Genomic DNA, 21,355 nt, shown 5'->3' on the forward strand with positions numbered 1-21,355 from the left:
CCCCGTCCCTCTCTCCTAGGAAGATGGACAGGTGGATATCAACACGAGTGCAGGGTTGAAGGAAGCTCAACTCGTTGAGCTAGTTCAAACCGAACGGAGATGTTGTGCAAAATGCAGGAAGGAGGATTGCCACACACTGGATGAGTTAATCAACACGATAGAAGCTGAGTTCGGTCGGAGGTCGGTGATTCAGCAGATGCCGGTTCAGCCAGGTGCACTGTGGCGGCCTGTGCGGTCCAGTAATCTCACGTGATGTGTTCATGACTAGTGTTGACCGAAGACATTCTGAAGCCCGGAGTGTGTGTACGTGCGGCAGTGGAGTGGTATAGTCAGAGGGAGGCGGAACATGGCGTGGTGGAGATGTCTAAGCCCGGCTGTTTGTATGATGATGTTGATGACTGCCTTGGTGTTGGCTTTCCATGTTTTGTGGTGTGGCGTTGCTTCATGTGACGGACAGTAAAGGCCTATTCAGTTTTTGCTACCATCGAGCTGTTTAATATAATACCTCATACCATCTAAGCAACATGATATCGACGCTAGTCATCTTCAACCAGAAGGGTGACATTCTTATACTACGGCAGTACAGGGGCAACGTCTCGCGCTCGGAAGTCCAGGTCTGCTGCTGCTGTGGTCCGTCCGGTCGTGCAACAGTTTGGTCAGGCCTTTGGTAATAGAGTCATCGCGACCAAGGAGACCAGAGAGAGGGGCCCGGTGGTCACTGTTGGGTCGGCTCATTTCGTTAATGTCACATTTGGTGACATCACACTGGTTGCGGCTACGAAGGTGAGTACGTCCGTGCTTGTTTCTGATACTATTTTGTATTTGACGTGATCGATTTTTTCTGGAGGGGACGAATGTTTTGATAGAAAGTTGGTATTATTTGTTTGGTGTTTTGGGTGACTCGATGACTCACGTTGAGTACATGTTCTTGTTGTTGTGGTTGACAGGACAACGCGAACTGCGCATTGATTGTGAAGTTCCTGTACAAGTTCGTAGATCTCTTGAGGGCTTATCTCGGTGGAGGTACCTTGGATGAGAACCAAATACGGAAGAACTTCGTCCTCATCTACGAACTTCTAGACGGTATGTGATCCTTGGCATCGGCCGGCGGAGGTCTACTTATTGTTTTCAGAGGTACTGGACTATGGATATCCACAAATCATGGAAGCGGACATTCTCAAAAAGTGAGAATTTGAGGAAGATCTGTGCTCGTTATGGTTATAATGATGGTCAGATATATTACACAAGGCTCGGCTAAGAATGTCGTTGATCTGAACGACACAGAACAGCTCAAGAAGATCACCGTGGCAGCAACAGGGGCGACTAGCTGGCGGGCTGAGGGCATCAAGTAAAACACGTCCGACACGTGGTGGAGTTAGCGCTGACAGCATCAACTGTGTAGATATAAGAAGAATGAGGTGTACATTGATGTTGTGGAGTCGGTGAACTGTCTAGTCTCAAGTCGAGGGACGTTGCTCAGAGCTGATGTAAGGCAATTGTTGCTGTGGATGGACGAACTGGAATGGTGTCAGGTTCAAGGCCAGGTCATGGTCAAGTGTCAACTGTCCGGCACTCCGGAGTGCAAGTTCGGTATGAACGACAAGCTGGTGATGAATCACGATGGGCAATCATATGGTGCGGCAGCAGTCACTGGTAGGCTGCTGTGATCCGACACTCCCCTATTCAAACATCACTCTTTTAGGCGGTCCATCTAATGACAGGGGTATTGCATTAGATGACGTCAGGTGAAAAGGAGCTTATTTTCCATGTCGGTAGGCATTGTGGAAAATCAGGTTCCACCAGTGTGTCCGGCTCTCTAAATTTGACACTGAGCGGGCCATTACCTTCATTCCTCCCGATGGTGTGTTCGAGCTGATGAGCTACAGAATCACGGAGAATATTTCTTGCCCTTTCAAAATCACGCCTGTCGTAAGTTCGCCGTTGCTTTACCGTGGGTTTGTTCATGGACGATGGTCAGGTCATCGAGCGTGGCCGCAATAAAATCGAAGTCAATTTGAAGTTGAAGGCAGTTTTTGACAAGAGTATATTCGCCACTAACGTCGTGGTGAAAATACCCGTACCGAAGAATGCGGCCACGGCAAACATCCGGCAGTGTACAATGGGCAAGACCAAGTGAGTGGCGTGTCGCTGTGCTGTGTATCTATTACGGTCTATGCAGATACGAGGCTACAGAGGATGCCTTGATGTGGCGAATAAAGAAGTTCCCGGGAATGGTTGAGTGAGTCCTCTATATATCACTCGATACTGGAGCATTCGCGGTTTTTGCCAGGGCGACCCTCTTGGCTGAGGTTGATCTCGTATCGACGGTGGAGGAAAAGCCGTGGTCGAAGCCGCCAATCTCGTTGGACTTTGTGGTCCCGATGTTCACAGCGAGTGGTTTGCGAGTCCGTTTCCTTCGGGTAAGTCTCAGTGATTTTGGGGTGCGCCGTTCGTGGGAGTCGTGACTGGCCGCCCTGTGGCTCTGCTGGAAAGAGTTACTTATTGTTCCTGTCAGGTTCAAGAGAAGAGTAATTACAAGCCAGTGAAGTGGATACGATACATAACGAAAGCTGGTCAGTACGAGTATCGTATATAGGCAAGAATGCTGATGTAACCACTGAAGGATGTTTTGCTCGGCCTTTGCTGTCACCATTGCCATTGTTTGCATTCAAAGGGTGCATCCGTCAGGATGAGGTGCGGAACACGGCACTGTTCCTAAAATGATCGATTTCTTCTCTCACGAATGGTAACAGTGTTAGTCAATTGTTCCTGGGAAGACATGGGAGGAACTCAGTTTCTATGTCACTACAGGAGTCAGAGCGGGAGTTTGCAGGCTGCATCTTGCAGCTGTAGAGCGATAGCATTGCCGGGTCGGAGTTATCGGCTATCGATAGGCCCCGTGACGCGTGTGGTGAGCAGGCCTACAGGGTAGAGATGCCGCGGTTCATGGACACGTTCCACGACGGGTGTGCTTCATCTGTTTCGAGGCAAACGGCGAAGGAGTTCATTCACTATCGCTTCTCATTCAAACATCGCCTCAGTGGAGCCCGGGTTTCCAAGGATTGTGGTTTCATTCAGACCCATGTTGCGTTCTTCAGTGGTTCTGCACTCGTTCTAGCAATGCACCACATGCTCGAACTCAGTATGTGGTTCACAGATCTCCCGAGGTAGATCCTGTACTGATATACGACTCATGCTAAACGATGAACGTGTTGAGATTGATTGTCGAAAGATATTGTATGAGAGATTCTCAGACTGTGGATGTGCCGAGAATTGAACTCGGGGCCTTCTGCATGCGAAGCAGACGTGATACCTCTACACCACACACCCGATGCTTATGGTCGATTTGTATCGCACCTCGTGCGATACTTCAGTGAAGTATGTGGTGACGTTTGGCAGTGTTCACGCATTTTTCGAGGCGAATTCTGCACTGATGACCGATTCATTCTAAACGATAAACGTGTTGAAATTGGTTGTCGGTGGTTACTGACAAAGAGTCTCTCTCACGCAACGGATGTGCCGAGAAGTGAGCTCGCGGACGTTAAACCCCTACACCACACACACTCGACGAATCTCGTCGGTTTGTATGACTTCTCGTGCGACACTGCGGTGAAACATGTGGTAAAGTTTTGCTGTTTCGTCCACCAAATCGTGTTCGAAGCTTCGGGAGCCACCACCGATGGTGTTTAATAGTAATTCTCCACACAGATAGTTCACTTCAGTAAACCGGGACGAGTGCGATTCCGAGGTTCGGACTGTGAAACTTCTGCATGTAACACTGACACGATACTATTACATCACGTGTCCCAACGAGAATTGTGTCCCACGTTGGTTTGTCAATTAGATATGATTTAGTTGAGTTAGTAGTTTACCGCCACCAAGATGATCGTTCTATCAAACTTAATGCTACCAAACGATAGCCCTTGACAGGAGCAGCTAGATCGCTGGACCGCCTGTATTATCTCGTCAGAGCGGTGTACAGTGTCTGTCTCCCAGCTCGCTGTACAGAGAACAACCTGTGATCAGCAGAAGTATAGCGAGTTCGGGGAAACCAATGACCATCAGCGGCAATCGTTCTACAGAGCTCGCTAATCTTGCATATCTTGCACTTCCTCTTATAGCTTATCCGCCCAACGCTATGCGGCGCGTCGATCGTGTTGGAATTTTCCAAATCTAGTCGTTTGATCTGTCTGGCTTCGTATTTCCTGCTTGGTTCGTTATATGTCTATACGAACGCGGCATAGTAAGCGGAGCTATAAAGTACCTAGTGACCACCTCTTAATCAATCGAGTCTGAACTTTCACGTGTTCAACCGATTAAACTGGTGCGTCGTACATGTCGACTACAGGATAAATCTATTGTCCAAGGAAAGGAGGCTCTTGGTAGTTTTAAATTCTTGCACATGACACATGATGAAGCAAGCGTCTTTGATGCCTGAGGGATTGTCGATTCTATACACGTAGCATACATCTAGATGGCTCACATTCACTCACTCAACATCTTATAGGAGATTCTCCCAAAGCTCATTTAACGACTCATACGGACCAAACCTGAAGACTGACGAGGAGCAGCATCTGAAAAAGCTATTCGCGGCTGAGTTGCGGAAGAAGAGACATGCCATCAAGTAGGCTCGGCTAGAATAGTCCAACTTGCATTAGTCCATACCTGCTAGTGAACAACTGAAGGCCAGGCGAGTGAATGATCAGTTATTCCTCGAGGAACAACGTGTGAGGCGAGCTGTGTTCGAGGAGCGAAATCGAGAGGTGCGTAGTTTCAATCGCTTCGAGCGAAGCCTCGAAGTTTAAATTATGATTGAAAGAATACTGGCAGGTAATTGAAATAATGGAGGAGCTCCAACGACTCGAATCGGCGAGTCAAAAGTCACAGCAAAAACTTCAATCACTGCGAGCCCTACAATCAACACCGGATTTGAAAGCATTAGTGGGAAAGACGTTTCCGCACGTAGATGGCACGTTCATTTCGACCGATTTAGACGTCTCATAACAATCCGTCGCGTCGTCGCACAGAAGAGAGTTTTACCACTAGTCAACATTTATCAACGATTGCGAAGGCTGATGATGCTAAGCAAAGGACGAGCTCTTCACTGACTCACTCGAGAGCATCGCCTAAAGACCACATTGTGAGACTAGTAGTTGTGTCATCGTCCCGCATGCATGGTGTAAGGCCGTCTGAAGGGCGATGGTCTGATCACGTATAGTCAGTGGGGATACGTTTCCATCCATGTTTCAGGCGTCAACTCGGAACGATTCAAACAAGCCGCCCGTCCAGCGCCTCGAGGGCAAGAAGTCGATGCCTCGGAAATTTGACATGTTACCGGAGTCTGTCCGCGTCATGTGAGTGGACCCGTCCTGCACACCTCCGACTACTATCGTCAGGTACTCACAACGACATGCTTCATTGAGCTATGTTTGATACCGTTACCAGTATACATGATCTACTAGGTGTACACTGAAGGATGTTGTGTTGTGTAGTTTCGACAGTATTGATGTACTAGAACAACAGTCAAGTCACATCGGCATCAGATAGAGTTTATACATGCCCAAGAATACGTGTCGTATTGATAAGTGATATTCCCTATAGTGGGTGATGAAGTTTGATAAAATAGAACTGAAATCACGGTTAAGTCCCTGAAGCAAACGACTCTCTGTGACTTGATACTGTTGTAGACGGTAAGGAAGCTGAATACATGAAATTCACAAGCTTGCTGTTCTCACAAAGATGCCGTACTGGTTTCTGAGCTGGAGGATAGACGTGCTTTGACAGGAGACACTGTCTGGCGTAGAAGGAGACTGCGAGGTTCACTTGCCTTCCTCGTGATGTGGGTGGTCGAACGACATCGTATCAGTGCGAATACCGAGGACCCTGCCAGGGAGCCGAATGGGAAGTATACTTGAAGTGATTGGTCACCGACCTAGTCTTTGAAAGAACGACGGTTTTCGCTCGCTCTTCGAGGTTTGACCCCTCGTCGATCCACGAGCCAGCCCTGAATGATGAACCAGCGTGATTTTAACAAACTCATGAGTACAGTGAATTGAAGAGCGAGTACCTTGCTCACGACGGAGCTGTCTCTGGTACGCCTCAAGAATTTCTAAGAGGTTCGGGTCGTGGGCCTGAGGCGTCGTAATTATCGATTTTGCGTGTCTCTTCTTTTTGTTGTCAATGTGTACTCACACGTATTATGTGGTCAGGCATGGGGAAGAAGTCGAACTCGTGCTGGTCCCGTATGGAAGGACTGCCTACAGAAGGAGTCACTGGCCACCACCAAGTCGATCTCGCCGTCCTTACCGTAAGCGTGTTGTTTACATCTAGGCGGGTGACAGTTTCCAACACCTACACAACGTCTGCAGTGGTTGAGCGACTTACCTCAAAACGACTTACCATACAGGGGCGACGGTTCGTCAAAGAGACCTTCCCGTGCTGCTGATCTTCGCCGTCTGAGTGCTCTTCTGTGTGCGGCAACCGAGGCTGCCACGGCCGCTGCATGCATTGTGCGGTTTGTAAACACTGAGCGTCCAGCAGTTGGTCAACAATACCGTCGATACTCGGAAATTCCGAAATCGGAAATTCCGAGTCGGAATACACCGGTTCACGATAGATTCGTACAATGCTACACGAGCGTACACAACCTGTGACTTAGGTAAGGTTGGAATTCCCAACTTGGAAACTTCATCGCCGTTCCCACCACGACGTGAGAAGACTGGGCGTCGTTGAGGAAATGCAAGTGCGCAAGTGACCTGGAAATTTCCAAGTGATTCAATGAACCAAAGTCGCAATCATTCTGGAATTGATCTATGCATTGATACTTTACATTGTTAGATCAAGCTTTGAGTGTAGCTTTGCCTTGCATGATGTGCTTGGACCTTGGTTTCCTTGAAGTGGTGTAATTTGTTTTCGAAAATATCTTCGGGAATGCCATTTTTATCGTGTACCGTTCGAGCGTTCCTGTTGGGGTCGCCACTTATAGGGGTACATCGGCATGTTGATAATAATGTGTTCAGGAGTTTGGTTTCTCCTTATCTACAAGACGTCCCCAGTCTAGTAGATCAATTTTCATTCAACCCGACAACTAGAAGCTATCCGCGTGCTTCTTCCCATATGTTATCATCAAGATCACTATTACCTTCAACTCGCATTGTTGCGGCTGCTGCATCCGCCACACGGATGTCCAAGCAGGCCTTTGCCAGTGTATCAGGAGCAGCAGCTAACTCATCGTCAGTCGAGAGTTACACCAAGCTGGTACACCCTGCACCCAAGGTAAGGTCGCTATAACGTCGAGTGTAATGCGTGATGGTTATCGTGTTCCCCTCAGGAGTTGAAGGAGTTCCCACAGAAACAGCTGCCATACGATGGTTGTACTGCGGCTGCCTATGTGGCGTATGCATGGTCCGAGCAGGCTATGGTGAGCCCAGCATGAGCTACTTCCCTGTACATCTTACTTGTTCAGATCTATCCCATCACGCCCGCCACGCCAATGGGTGATGTCATGGCCAACTGGGCTGGTCAAGGACGGAAGAACCTCTTCGGCAGCGTCCCTAGGGTTACCCAAATGCAGTCCGAAGGTGGTGCTGCTGGTGCTGTACACGGCGTTCTCGATGTTGGAGGCCTTGGTACCACTTTTACCTCTTCACAAGGTCTACTACTTATGATCCCGAATATGTACATAATCGCTGGTGCCCTCAACCCTTGCGTCTTCCATGTGGCTGCAAGAGCTATATCCAAACATGCCCTTTGTATTTTTGGCGACCACACTGATGTCATGGGCACACGTCAAACTGGCTGGGCGCAGCTGTCTGGTCACAGCGTCCAGGCATCGATGGACATGGCCTTGGTAGCCCATATTGCTACGCTGAGGAGCTCAGTGCCTTTCGTCAACTTTTTCGATGGTTTCCGTACTTCCCATGAAATCAACAAGATCAACATCATCCCCTACGAGGCTATGGACCAGCTGGTGCCGTGGCCAGAACTGGCCGCCTACCGTTCACGTGGGCTCAACCCCAACAAGCCGCACTCTCGTGGTCTGGGCCAGTTCGCTGATACCTTCTTCCAGAATTCCGAGGCCGTCAACAAATACTACGACAGCACACCTGGCATAGTGCAGAATGTCATGGACGAAGTGGCGCAAGTGACCGGCCGGCACTATAAGAACTTCTTCTATTATGGTCATCCCCAAGCCGAGTATGTTACGGTTATCATGGGGTCTGGCAGCTCTACTATGGAGGAGACGGTGAACTATATGAACGCTCGTGGCGAGAAGGTTGGCATAGTCAGAGTTCACCTCTATCGCCCTTGGGATGCTAAGGCATTTGTGAGCTCCTTGCCCCCATCAGTGAAACGCCTTGCGGTACTTGATCGTACTAAGGAGCAGACGGCTATTGGTGAGCCGTTGTTCCTGGACGTTGCAGCAACACTGCAGTCGATTGGCAGTACGCTGAAGGTTATTGGTGGTCGCTATGGTCTCGGCTCGAAAGAGTTCACGCCGGCTATGGCTGAGGCCGTCTTCGAGAACTTGAAACAACCTAGACCGGTTGAGAACTTCTCGGTTGGTATCGAGGATGATGTTACCCATAGGTCGATCAAGGTTGGCCCTGAGCCGGACGTCTCTGCTCCTGGGACCAGACAGTGTCTATTCTGGGGTATGGGTTCTGACGGTACTGTATCGGCCAACAAGAGCGCTATCAAGTTAATTGCTGACAACACGGATCAGTACGTGCAGGCCTATTTCGCTTATGATTCCAAGAAGTCCGGTGGCTGTACTATTTCTCATCTCCGTTTTGGCCCTGAGAAGATCGAGTCGCCCTATGCCATTATGAACGCAGATTACATCGCAGTTTCCCAAAGAACGTGGCCCCATAAGTTCCCGAGAGTCATCGTTGAGACCCTCAAGCCTGGTGGTATCGCGGTCTTCAACTCTGCTTCCAAGACTGCTGAGGAGTTCTTGGCTGAGATGCCTGAGGCCGTGATTAACCAGCTGGGCGAGAAGGAAGCTCACATCTACACCATAGATGCATCCAAGGTGGCCCGTGAGAATGGTCTTGGTCGTCACACTAACAACGTTCTGGCCGCTGTGTTCTTCAAATTGGCTGATATCATCCCCTATGAGAGTGCTGAGAAGTTGCTGAAGGACGCTATGAAGAAGGCGTACTCCGCTAAGGGTGAGGATCTGGTCCAGAGGAACTATAAGGGAGTTGATGCTGCTATCGCCAACTTGGTCGAGATTCAGTACGATCCCAAGGTTTTCAGCACTTACAGTAAGCCGGAAGATGTTGATCCGACTCGCCCTGCGTTCTGTACTGATCTCATGGACCGCCTTAATGCGCTTGAGGGCAACAACTTACCGGTCTCGTCGTTTGACCCTCGGGGGCACTACCCACCGGCTACAACTCAGTACGAGAAGCGTGGTGTGGCCCTTACTATCCCTATTGTGGACATGGACAAGTGCACACAGTGCAACAAATGCTCGGCTATATGCCCTCACGCGGCTATCAGACCTTTCCTCATCTCACAGCTTGAGGCTGATGTCGCCCCTAAAGCCTTCGACATGCGTATGGCCAAAGGCGGTAATGACGTCGCTGGTATGATGTACCGTATTCAAGTCGCCCCTGAGGACTGCACTGGCTGCGAGGCTTGCTCATGGGCCTGTCCTGATAACGCTCTCACTATGACCCCATTGGAAGATGTAGTTGAGGTCCAGCGTCCCAACTGGTCCTTCGCTATAAGTCTACCTAGTCGTGGGTATATGGTCGACCGTCACACCCTCAAGGGTTCGCAGTTCCAGCAGCCTATGCTGGAGTTCTCTGGGGCTTGTGAAGGCTGTGGTGAGACCCCTTATGCTAAGTTGGTTACGCAGCTGTTCGGTGAGCGTATGGTCATTGCCAACGCCTCGGGTTGTTCTTCAGTTTGGGCTGGTACTGCTGCCTTCAACCCACTAGCTGTTAACGACAAGGGTCAGGGTCCGGCATGGGGCAGATCTCTCTTCGAGGATGCCGCTGAGTACGGTCTTGGTATGGCTCGTGCCGTCCAAGAGCGTCGTCTTAATCTCAAGGAGAAGGTTCAGGAGTTGGTTGATGACGAGGAGTACAAAGCCTTGCTCAGCCCTGAGCTCGACAATGCATGTCATGAGTGGTTGGAGAAGTACAACGACTCTGTCATTTGCCAGGAGCTATCTGGTGAGATCCCCGGTATGCTGGAGAACACCAGTGCCCTACGAGAGGTTCCATTGGTCCAGGAGATCCTTTCTATGAGGGACCTCTTCCCGAAGGTCTCCCAATGGGTGTGGGGTGGCGATGGTTGGGCGTATGATATCGGCTTTGGCGGTCTGGATCACGTCTTGGCTTCCCAGACAGATCTCAACGTGCTGGTCATGGACACTGAGGGTTATTCTAATACCGGTGGTCAGGTCTCGAAGTCTACCAATTTGGGTGCAGTTCAGAAGTTTGCTCCTACAGGGTATCGCCGCGCTAAGAAGGACCTTGGCGCCATCGCTATCGCCTATGGGGACGTGTATGTGGCGTCTATCGCCATTGGTGCAAACTATGCTCAGTCCGTGAAGGCTTTGGTCGAGGCTGAGGCCTTCCCTGGTCCATCACTGGTGCTCTGTTATTCGCCCTGTATTGAGCATAAGATCCTCTATCCTCGTGGTCTGTCAAGATTGGCCGAAGAAATGAAGAAGGCTGTGGACTCTGGCTACTGGACGCTGTATCGTTACAACCCTGCCATGGTTCCGCAAGGTCACAATCCTTTCACTCTTGACTCTAAGCATCTCTCTATCGACGTGGCTCAGTTCACCAAGCTTGAGAACCGCTTTGAGATCCTAAAGCGTACTCATCCTGAGGTCGCTGAACAGCTCAAGGCGAGCCTTCAACAGTGGACGAGAGAACGTCTGGAGAACTATAAGTGGATGGAGAAGCGTGGTGCTCCTTCTGAGGATGCTGCTGGTCCCGCCCTGGACATCCTTGTCGGTTCGGACACTGGTACCACCACTGAGCTGGCTAGCCGCTTTGCTGGTCTGTGCCGATCTAGGCAGTTTAACGTCGCTGTGCACGAGCTGGATGAGATCACTCCGGAGTCGCTAAGAGCTATGAGTAACGTCGTGGTTCTGTGTTCTACTGCAGGTGAGGGTGATTTCCCCAACAACGCTCATGCCTTCTGGGAGGGGCTCTCGGATCCTGAGCTTGAGGAGGGTTTCCTTGCCTCCACTAAGTTCTCGGTGTTTGGTCTTGGTGACACGGGTTATAAGCATTTCAACGCTGCTGCTAAGAATATTGAGAAGCGTTTGTTGGAGCTTGGTGCTGTGAAGTCCCAGGACATTGGCCTTGGCGATGATAAGGATGATGACAAGTACGAAACCGCTTTCGAGAGTTGGCTCCCCGACTTCTGGAAAATCCAGAATGCGCCGGAGTCCCCTGATGAGCTAGAGATCCCCGAGCCTATCGTGGAGCTGGAGGTCGTTGCCAAGGACTTGGTCTGCCAGTATCAGAGGGTTCGCCCACCTAAGACTAAGACCATCACCCTCACCCAGAACGAGCGCATCACTGCACTTGACTACGACCGTATCATCCGCCATCTCATATTCGATGTGCGTGGAGTCGACTTTTCCTATCTTTTGGGTGACGCTTTGACCATCTATCCTGACAACGATCCGGCCCTTGTGGAAGACTTCTTGCACTGGTACAAGGTCGATCAAACTCAATGGTATCATGTCCGTGGCACCAGGGATTTGGATCCTCGTCGTGCTGCGAGCTATCGACATCCGATGACCGCAAAGCAGATCTTTGGCGAGGTCGTGGACATCACTGGTAGACCCAATAAGTTTTTCTATAAGCAGCTCGCTAAGTTCGCTGTAGACGAGGAAGAGCGGAAGGCTCTTGAATTGATCGTCGCTGACACTGCTGAGGGCAATGCTGCATACAGTGCTCTGTCGTCTGAATGTGTCAACTACATAGACGTCTTGAAGAAGTTCCCTAGTGCCCATCCGCCTTTGGAGCATCTCATGTCACTGGTGCCCTGCATCAAGCCGAGGCTCTATTCTATCGCTTCCTCACAACGCTTCGTCAACGACAAGGTTGAATTGGTTATTGTCGTGAATGACTGGAAGACTCCTAGTGGAGCTACGAAGCGCGGTCTTTGCACCAACTACATTGATCGTTTGGCCACTGATAATAAGGAGGATCTCACTTATAAGGTTGTGGTCTCGGTCACTCCTGGCACCTTCAACCTCCCCCCTACTCTGATGGAGCCCTACGTCATGACTGGTCTTGGCACTGGACTGGCGCCTTTCCGAGCCTTCATCCAGGAGAGAGCTTTCTTCAAGAACCTCGGGTATCAAACTGGCCCTATGTGGCTCTTTTACGGTTGCCGATATCGTGCGAAGGACTACATCCTGGGTCATGAGCTCGAGAAGTGGGCTGAGGAAGGTGTCATTACTCATCTTAAACCAGCCTTCTCTCGTGACCAGAAGGAGAAGGTTTATGTCCAGCACAAGATGCTCGAGAGCAAGAACGATCTTTATGAGGACCTTATCAACAAGGGTGGTTACTTCTATCTCTGTGGGCAGGCCGGACAGCTCGAAATTGATGTTCGGAATGCTATCTTGACGGCTATCAAGGAGGGTGGTAAAATGTCAGCTGAGGAGGCACAGAAGGTTTTTGACAAGTTCGAAGAGGAGGGTCGGTACTGCCTAGAGCTATACTAGTCTTTAGGGTGCACGACTTTTCATATGAAGCCTGTGACTGCTCACGCTAGACACTTTGCAATATGAATACCATTCTATCATTTCTCAACTACTTTTTTGTGGTGGTCATGCATTGCTCGCAAGTATCCGTCAAGTTTATTATAGCAATGCTGGCTGTCTCGCTGTGGTAAGGCGATGTCCAGTCGCCCTTCTTCACGTAGATGATAGTTGAGACTGTTCTGGATTTTTCTAAGGATGATTTGGCACAGTTGCTGTTGACACGTGAATGTGGCATTCATCGTCCCTGATATACGTATGTTGCGGTGGAACATTTTGCTGCAATGATGGTAGTTCTTATTGATACAGACATTCATCTTATTATCTGTGTACGTTATTAATGCGTATATTAGTTGCGTTTATAGAGACCAATAGGGAACGAAAACTAAGTTGGCCGACTTCGTTGAGGAACACAGCCATTTGCTTGGACCGCGACATGGGTTGAGTTCATCGCTGTAGGTTGGGAATCTTCCAAGTCCGTTCGATGAGCAAATACCTGGTTTGTAATTTCGATTCCGAATTTTCCCTTCAAAGCAAATAAAGATGATGATGAATCGATCTTAATCCAATCACTGTGTGATAACCATGTAACAGATTCTGAGTTATCCTCGTTACCCACATTGTACAACTCAAGATAGTGTGAGGCAACAGACGACAGTCACAAAAAAGTATACACAAGTAGCTCATATGGTATTTTCATTAGAGTCCTCGAGTGAAGAAATGATAGCATAGCCGATTGCAGTAAATGCAGCCACAGCAGCTAGAATAGTTGGTATCAGATAAGGATGGTGGTCGCCAAGGCCGAGACCAGCGAAGAGATCGTCTGTGTCGTTTGAATTCGGGTCATACACATGATTCTCGCTCCCTCCGAGTCGCTTACAAAACTTGGAGAAATCCTGAAGTGAATGCTCACAGTTTTTTCGTGATGATATGAGCCGAACCTTGCAGGCGAACACAGCATCATTATCAGGAAAGCCACAGTCAGCGCAGTTCTTAGCTCCCTCTGGCGGGGCTATCCGATGAAAATACCCATGGGTGGGATAGAACCTGTGATCGACCCGACGATATGTTCCATTGTACATATATATGGCTCACCGAGAAGTGTCCAAAAACTCCGGGAAGAGCTCTCGGAAGTCTTTATTCTGATCAAAGAAGGTTATAGTCTTGGAGGAGTCTTCAATAACACAGTCTTACGAATTTATTTTTCGCAAAGCTATTGATTGCACACTTCTCTCTGTAAGCTGTTGATGCCGACATCCCTCCAGTAGTTCGCGGCTCAGTCTTGTCCAACATGAAACTGACGAGACCTACCAAAGACTTGTAGTGAATATGGCAGAAGAATAGCTCACCGATGAGAATGGTCTCCACCCGCCAGCTGGGATTCCAGGATTCAGGATGGAAGTCCGACATCGACAGACACAATTTGGTATGCGTCTCGAATCTCCCTAAGACGAAATAGTCTCGACCAGAGCTTGAGATGGAGCCTTACCATTGGGAGTGATCATGTAGATGGCCGGTGGTTTCAACGGATACATCTGTGGGAACACCAACTTCCCGTGATAGACACCGCCGTAATACGGAGTGTCTTCGGGAAGATCGAAAACTACAAAGTGCCACTCGAGCATGTTCTTAGTAGAAGGCATGGCGTCAATCTGTGCCGGGCAAGCTCTAACCAACAATAAGGAGGAGTCGGCACTGATAGTCGGTGGCCATGAACCTACTTTTTAAGAGCTTGCAATTCACGGGTTAACCGTGCCACTGCTTGCCGATTCTCAGACATTATGAAAAACACGTAAAATCACCTCTATGGAATCACAACAATCGACGGCCCTCACTGGGGGCTCATAGATGCTGATATTTTGTAAGTGTAATTCGCATCATCATCATCCTCCACCACCACTATTACGGGATTCTACCGCCTCCTCTATCGAACTCCACTCAAACCATGTGAGTACTTCGAAACATTCAACATATGGCAGAGACAGTGGCACTCAGCATCAATAGCATCTCTCAACATTCTTGCGACGCCATGGCATGGGCGGTCAGCTCGTCGGCACTTAAGAGGAACGTAAACTTCCATGTCCTCCTCCTCCTCCTCATCCTTCCATACTAGGCAACCAACATCCAACCGATAACGATAGAATGGAAGCGGCAATAGATGCCCTCCTGCTCTGATTAGATCAGCCATAGAAGGTATGCCCCAAGGCAGTGTTGAAACACGTGTTCGCTTTCGTCAGCTGAGTTGAGTAGATTCCGAACTATTTATGAAAGTTCATATACCAATTATGGTAGAGATGCGCAGATACCAACAGAAGTTTCCCAGAGTTTCCCCGCACATATTTTCCCACCCTGTTCCAAGCTCTCCGTGGAGGAACCCTCTGATGCACATGCCGGCGCTCCAAGCGTGGAGGGCCTAGTAGACGGAAGCTAATAACTTGATGACCTTGTGGTGATGGGGATTGACCATCTCACTAATGATACTACTCTCCATGGCAGCGGCTCGGTATCACTCGCAGAGGCGTGCGCTGTTGTACCTCCGCCTCTTTCATGGCATCGGCAACAGAGGCAGTAGGGCAGAGCAGTTGAGGCATCGAGATATAGGGAGAAGCGGACCTGGTGAACATCCCCCACTGTGAAGAGACCTCAATAGCCTCCCATGGCGAACTCAAACTCAGCAACAGCGCCATAGTCGATAATAGTTGGGATTATGATGATGATGACTATGCTGGGATGACCCCAACGCAAGACCAACAACGACGAACGGTGCGAGAGAACAGTCAGACAGGGCAATGCTTTATCCAAAAAGTAGCCGAATCTCGCACGGCACAACAAAAATCCGACTGTTCATAACGCCGTGAAGACTACCACTAACAGCAGCACTATGATCATCATCATTATCGCTGACAACGACATAATGTGAGTGGTACCTCTACTGATGATAGGACTGCTATCGTTATTCATAGCTCACATCCTCCTATTCCCACTGCTCTCTGATGAAGGAGAGATGGAAGAGATAATGGAGGAGGAGGAGGATCAAGTATTGAGTTACACGATGGTCACACAAGGCGACCGACTAATGTGATGAATGCTACAGACAGAACATTACTTATAGATTCTTTGACCGAGTTGACTACAATAATAACTACAAGGGATGGCGTCGAAGAGTTAAGGCTAACCCCAAGCAATACCGATACGAGGGAGAAAGATAGCAGCACTGCCAGTACTATGAGAATTCCCTTACACCCGTACAAACACTAGTACGGCTCATATGAGGGTAGTATTCACCACCACACCGGGACAATATCAATCTGAAGAGTACAAGCGATAGCCAATCTCACCCCAAAAGGCGTTACTACCATAGGCTCTCCCGACACCCGTCTCTTGAGGGCTTCGACCACCTACCACGTTCTGGTGCTGGGCCAAGCCAATATCAGAAGCCTCCGTGGTCGTGTTGAGATCACCCGTGATTGAGCGGTGGTGAGGCGTTGAGGAAATAGACGACGGTGACAAGGAAGATGATGATGACGATGACAGGTTGGCAATCACCGATGCTAACGTCGCTGTTTCAATGTTATCTGATGCGGGTCGAAACCATGCACACCAATGGCAGACTTCATCTAGTACCTCCGGTATTGGCAACAGCATTCCCCCACACTGGCAGACTCGTAATAGGGTTTGCACCAGGAATACTAGTAGACGCTGGAACCGCAATAGACGACCTGTCGGGCACTATAGGAAGGGCGGAGGTAGCTGATTTGGTAGTACTCTGAAGCCATGTCGGACGATGAAGGCGCCGAATTGATGGAATTCCACCAGCTCTGAGGGGGAGATGGTATAGGGGAAGTAAGAGAGGGAAATTGACTCACTGCATTGCTAGGAGTGAAGGCAGGTGCAGTGGCGCTCAAATGACTGCTTCCAGAGGTCATACTGTTGGATATATCTGGCGATGGAGTGGTATGACAAGCAGTCAAACAGGGCTCATGGACTCACCGAATTGGCTAGACAGGCCACCCATGGAGCAGAGACCGACACTGTCGCTGCTACTATTAGTCCGCGGACCCGAGCCCGCAACTGATACGTTCGTTACTAGAGCATAAAAGTACCTCTCTTCCTCCCTCACCATGGCACCTACTACCTGTTGTGGGAGCAGCATTCTGAGGAGACACCCTGAGGAGTCCCGAGAGGCTTATATCAGCACGGTTGAGGCCGTAGGTTCTCACTAGTTGCTCGGCCAACTTAGCTAGGGCATCACTGAGATAGGGATGATCCTATTTTGGAGGAGTATATTATCGCAACATGCCAAACAACGAATCGCCATAATCTGTGTTATTCAGCGAACTACGACTAATGTATAACCATTATAAAATCCCTACTCGTCTGGAGTAGTAGTAGTAGAGTCTACTGCTGATGGTTGATACTGTGGCAGTGAAAGGCGTCCACCTTGGTGCTGCAACTCCACCTAAGACAGTAGTGAGTACAAGAAACAACAAGACTAGTTTTATTACATTTGGGGTGAAGGATGGAGCATCGACACTCAGAGTGCTAGCAGCGCTGCTCCCCTTCTCTGCCTGCACTGAGGCCGTGGCCATGTTATCAAACGAGGAGAGGGAGGGGGCGAAGTCAGCAGCCACCGGCGCCGCCGCCTCGGTTGCCGCAGGCACATGGAATAATGTAGGTAGGACGGACTCGAATCCTGGTGGAGGGGTATTCACTTGCTCAGTGTCATCATCATTGTAATCAGCCCCATTATCTAGTCCCACGGTGGCTGCTGATGATAACAGACTAACTACAAGATCCTATGAATAGATTTACGTACGTATCTGTGTAATAAGCCCATCGCCTCTAGCCTCGCTTTCTCTTGCGGTCTGGGCAACTACTCCTGAACCTCCAGCAGAATCGCCTAAGAATAGACTTCATTATAGGCGCATTCTCTTCGTGCTACTACTACTACACGCTACTACTACTACTACACGCTACTACTACTACACGCTACTACACGCTACTACTACTACTACTACTACTACTACTACTACTACTACTACTACTACTACTACTACACGCTACTACTACTACTACTACTACTACTACTACACGCTACTACACGCTACTACTACTACCCATCTTAGCAACAATTGAAGCGGAAGTAGCGGCAACCTGCGGATCAGTCGGTGAACTAGCTCCGTTCTGGAAACCACAATAGACTATATAATTCTTCATCAACTGTTCAGCAAGTTGTACGAACTGGGTATGGGATCGTGACCTGAACCGAACCTCATGCGTATCTTGCGCAGCGGGAAGATTTCCTACTTGATAGCATTGTAGATCTGCCCCTTAAGATTGTACTCCTCGAGGAAGGCATCAGGAGCGTGACGCCTGATGATCCTCAAAAGCTCTCGCTTACTCAGATCAGCGTACCTCGGACCAAATTCGGCCAAGACCTACAATAGGAAAGGTAGGCCCTACCTAGCATAGAGTAAGTGCACCTACCATCTCTGTAGTAGAATACTGAGTTGGAGGATATTGCTCAGCCAAGGGGAGTGCCTCCGTCCTAAGAGTGCTATTAACCTGAGCTGCTGCTACTGGATGATTATGATGAGGCATAGACCGAACCGCGGATGGACCCGCTCGGGACGTTCTGTAGGTTGAAGCCCACGAGGGAGCAACACTGGGGATGCCATTATTAACCCTCGGGTTGTACAACAGCGATGATAGGGATCTCGGTGATGATGATGATGCTACCGAAGCTGTTGAACGTGCAGTGCCGGGATAGGAAGCAGATGGAGGAATAGCGGAAAATGATGGTGTTGCTATAGAGTCTGAATCAACTACAGTGAAGTGGGAATCGCGATGATAATACTACCCTTACCACTCTCTAGGCTTTGATTCCCATTAGCCCTCACTCCTGACGGCCCTCTCGATGACATACTCCCGTTAGCCCTGAGCCACTGCTGCGTTGTGCCAGGGGCCAGGCCCTCGGCCTCTCGAAAAGGCCCACGGTTCCGAGCACCTTCTGGTGGTACATTATTCCGTCCGGTCAGTGGAGTAGCAGTAGCATGAATCGATCCACCCAAGCCGTCCGAGGTGTTGGTAGTAGGGTAGTAAGGGGCGGAATAGGCATTGTAACCAGGCGGGGGATTCCGACCGGCTGTTGGAGTATCCGCAGTCCCCCTTGGGCCTATGTGTGAATTGTGGGACGGTACCGCCATGATGACGCCGATTGGAAATAAAACCCTCCCATACCATCCATCCACCACTTCTCATCGAGAACACCCCCCACCAATTTAAATACCCTTGAGCACAGGATACATTATGATAGGAAACAACAGTGAGCTACTAGTCAAGCAATTAATAATCATCGCCTCTAGTCACTACCTCCTTGCATGTGCCTGAGACACCGTTATAATCAGATGAATTGTAGGAAGAGTGGTACGACTTACTCCTCAGGATTATACTATGCTCAGATTGACTGGAGTAGCTTCCCTTAACATCGACAAGCGGAGGATAGGGTACAACGACTTCGTTATCAACCAGTGATTTCAACGATAACAGGTGCCTGAAGGAAGTAGGGCATACCCAGGATAAACTCCAACTGCTCAGGGTAGGAATATATGTTGGCTCTCCTCAGCTGAGCCCAAGAGGTTCCTCACCAACGATAGTGAGGAAACTATATGACATAAATTCGGTTAGAATGTACAAAAACTAATGAGAGTTTCCCAAAATGTCCTCAGAAAACACATGTTATTGACCATTTGCATATTTTCCAACAATCCAGCTACTCAAAATAGTACCTCGTAGCACCGCAATCATCGAGCCAACGTCGGCACCAAGGTAGTGTACTGAAGTACTTATTAATCGTGTGGAGGAGGCCTCTAGCTCCCTTTAATCGGAGTTGCTGCGATGCAACATGGGAGTCCAACTGGATGGGGAGGGAGTGAAAACAAGGGAGGAGAATCGCCAGATAGTACATCGAAAGTGCGCATGTAATGACTACATTCGCCCTCTTCTATACAGTAGCCCCGTCCTGTACTCGCGAAAGTTTCAATGGCATAGAATTGGCCTGAAAACGTCACTCGCCACAAAATTCCATCGTAAATTACCATACCTTCCTCCATGCAGCCCGGCTCGTCGTTCTTCACAATGGGAACGCCCTGCCCGCCGTGCATCTGGTATTTGCCTAGTGAGTGCCCGCTCAGATTCTCGATGGCTTTGATGGGGATAGCCTGGACCGACTTTAAGTAGTGTCACCGTTGGTGATATTACCTCGGCACCATCCCTTTCTAGGAACTCGTAGCTCTCTATAGCCTCTTGGATGACCTCCCCAATCTCAGAGAATCTGCGAGAAGCGTGGTATGTAATAGGCCAGTCTATGCGTTAGTCATTACCTCGCGTCAATACCAGCAAAATTGACGCCAGCTCGGGTGCCCTCCTTAGTAGCCTCAATAAGAGGATCGAACTTCGGGTCAAAGGCAATAGTAAATGCGCAATCCGCGATACGTCCGCCGACCTAAGACACGCAATGTAACCGACCTAAGATTCTTTTTAGGCCCACCTGTGTGCCAAAATCGAGCTTGCAGATATCACCCTCCTTCAAGACAGTATTGTCACCGTAGTTGGGACTATAGTGGGCTGCCACGTTATTCAAAGAACCTATAGGGAGCTGGTCCAATAACGTAGCGTTAGATGCCTTCGCTACATCCAGTAGGGAAGCCATAGCCCTTGGCGAGGAAGTTAGGATCATCACTGCCCATCGGAGGTGCACCCAAAAGCTCCCTAGTCTTCCCCTCAATGGCTTGGCACAAGTCGATCATCTTAATACCTGCATCGATATTCTAACAACATTTTCAATATTGCATGTTGACCATTACCAGGGCGCGCGATGGTCTGGGCATACTTCCGTACTTGGCGATGACATTCAGCGGCCTCCCGCATGTTTATGACGTCCTCCTCGATCACCTTGTCTGCCTCCTTCATCTCGGCGGAGGTGGTACGGTAAGCATTGGAACCTACCAAAAGGTACGACTATGTCCAAGACAATCATTTCTCTGTAAATTTCGGGCGGTCCTCGATGATGATAGAGAGCTCACCAGTATATTCCTGTATTTCTCCAAGGGGGAATGATTTTTTAGGAAATAACTTTTCTATCTGCACCGTCGGAGGGGAAGTCTGGGCCGTCGTAATCTGCCAAAACCCAATTGATGACCACAACGATGCCGCCCTCATCGAGGTACCTCCTTCCAATCTCCGAGACACCTAAGAGCCGAATTATCCTGAGCCGGAAGTACGTGTGTGGGAAGCTTCTTAGCACCATGACCTGCATAGCAGTTAGTATGAAGACCCCCAAGATCTCCCTAGTGCATACCACGCTTCTTGTTACGCTTCTTAGTAGCTGTCTTCTCATCGGCTCCATTAGTTGGGACGTTCTCCTCGCCCTCCTCAGGAGAGGCCGCCTCCCCTCCCACTACAGCTGCCTTGTTTTTGTTTTTCTTATTCCTCCTCTTTTTAGATGCGGATATGGTCTGAACAACAGGTGCCTCCGTAACAGGGAGCGTATCCTCCTCCTCTTCAGAGTCTGCCGGCATGCTTATGATGAATCAACTGCCAAGACCA

The 21,355-nt window shown here is 49.4% G+C and overlaps 5 protein-coding genes and 1 non-coding gene across 6 annotated transcripts; 2 read left to right on the forward strand and 4 right to left on the reverse strand.

Moving 5' to 3' along the window:
- Positions 1-524: 524 nt before the first annotated feature.
- Positions 525-2,711, forward strand: Pmar_PMAR014648 (AP-2 complex subunit mu, putative; the record flags this gene model as incomplete). Its single annotated transcript, XM_002771570.1, has 13 exons — positions 525-614; positions 661-783; positions 948-1,083; positions 1,133-1,184; positions 1,235-1,348; positions 1,403-1,487; positions 1,533-1,653; positions 1,703-1,745; positions 1,794-1,929; positions 1,979-2,133; positions 2,180-2,239; positions 2,291-2,420; positions 2,516-2,711. 13 exons carry the CDS (start codon positions 525-527, stop codon positions 2,594-2,596), a joined length of 1,326 nt encoding a protein of 441 aa, XP_002771616.1. The 3' UTR covers positions 2,597-2,711.
- A 547-nt stretch (positions 2,712-3,258) lies between these two features.
- Pmar_PMAR014649 lies at positions 3,259-3,330 on the reverse strand. Its single transcript has one exon. It is a non-coding gene; the product is annotated as a tRNA-Ala (tRNA).
- Positions 3,331-7,116: 3,786 nt separating this feature from the next.
- On the forward strand, positions 7,117-12,712 carry Pmar_PMAR014650 (pyruvate:ferredoxin oxidoreductase/NADPH-cytochrome P450, putative; the record flags this gene model as incomplete). The annotated part of the gene is made up of 3 exons (XM_002771571.1): positions 7,117-7,275; positions 7,331-7,420; positions 7,466-12,712. The coding sequence occupies 3 exons, from the start codon at positions 7,117-7,119 to the stop codon at positions 12,710-12,712; spliced, it is 5,496 nt and encodes a 1,831-aa protein (XP_002771617.1).
- A 719-nt stretch (positions 12,713-13,431) lies between these two features.
- Positions 13,432-14,528, reverse strand: Pmar_PMAR014651 (ubiquitin-conjugating enzyme E2, putative; the record flags this gene model as incomplete). The annotated part of the gene is made up of 7 exons (XM_002771572.1): positions 13,432-13,644; positions 13,690-13,795; positions 13,844-13,890; positions 13,943-14,055; positions 14,098-14,193; positions 14,238-14,416; positions 14,470-14,528. The coding sequence occupies 7 exons, from the start codon at positions 14,526-14,528 to the stop codon at positions 13,432-13,434; spliced, it is 813 nt and encodes a 270-aa protein (XP_002771618.1).
- A 937-nt stretch (positions 14,529-15,465) lies between these two features.
- On the reverse strand, positions 15,466-18,981 carry Pmar_PMAR014652 (conserved hypothetical protein). Its single transcript, XM_002771573.1, has 14 exons — positions 18,615-18,981; positions 18,236-18,564; positions 18,056-18,186; positions 17,866-18,008; positions 17,565-17,648; positions 17,254-17,513; positions 17,122-17,207; positions 16,884-16,999; positions 16,739-16,834; positions 16,615-16,688; positions 16,514-16,566; positions 16,373-16,467; positions 16,105-16,323; positions 15,466-16,056 (listed from the first exon to the last, which is right to left on the reverse strand). The coding sequence occupies exons 1-14, from the start codon at positions 18,952-18,954 to the stop codon at positions 16,052-16,054; spliced, it is 2,031 nt and encodes a 676-aa protein (XP_002771619.1). The 5' UTR covers positions 18,955-18,981; the 3' UTR covers positions 15,466-16,051.
- Positions 18,982-19,057: 76 nt separating this feature from the next.
- On the reverse strand, positions 19,058-21,345 carry Pmar_PMAR014653 (Methionine aminopeptidase 2B, putative). Its single transcript, XM_002771574.1, has 13 exons — positions 21,108-21,345; positions 20,977-21,059; positions 20,833-20,926; positions 20,614-20,751; positions 20,442-20,564; positions 20,298-20,395; positions 20,131-20,252; positions 20,009-20,081; positions 19,851-19,968; positions 19,714-19,805; positions 19,537-19,664; positions 19,186-19,301; positions 19,058-19,134 (listed from the first exon to the last, which is right to left on the reverse strand). The coding sequence occupies exons 1-13, from the start codon at positions 21,325-21,327 to the stop codon at positions 19,094-19,096; spliced, it is 1,446 nt and encodes a 481-aa protein (XP_002771620.1). The 5' UTR covers positions 21,328-21,345; the 3' UTR covers positions 19,058-19,093.
- Between the last annotated feature and the right edge of the window lie 10 nt (positions 21,346-21,355).

Source organism: Perkinsus marinus (assembly GCF_000006405.1).
Source record: "Perkinsus marinus ATCC 50983 genomic scaffold scf_1104296962766, whole genome shotgun sequence".
In the NCBI taxonomy this organism is placed as follows: Eukaryota; Perkinsozoa; order Perkinsida; family Perkinsidae; genus Perkinsus; species Perkinsus marinus.

Coding starts and splice junctions, on each gene's coding strand:
- Pmar_PMAR014653 (XM_002771574.1), bottom strand. CDS start 21,327: ATGCCGGCAGACTCTGAAGAGGAGGAGGATACGCTCCCTGTTACGGAG. Junction 20,927..20,976: donor GTCTCGGAGATTGGAAGGAG/GTACCTCGATGA, acceptor GGGTTTTGGCAG/ATTACGACGGCCCAGACTTC. Junction 19,665..19,713: donor ATTACATGCGCACTTTCGAT/GTACTATCTGGC, acceptor CTCCCCATCCAG/TTGGACTCCCATGTTGCATC.
- Pmar_PMAR014652 (XM_002771573.1), bottom strand. CDS start 18,954: ATGGCGGTACCGTCCCACAATTCACACATAGGCCCAAGGGGGACTGCG. Junction 17,649..17,865: donor TTCAATTGTTGCTAAGATGG/GTAGTAGTAGTA, acceptor GTCTATTCTTAG/GCGATTCTGCTGGAGGTTCA. Junction 17,208..17,253: donor CTCCATCCTTCACCCCAAAT/GTAATAAAACTA, acceptor CTACTGTCTTAG/GTGGAGTTGCAGCACCAAGG.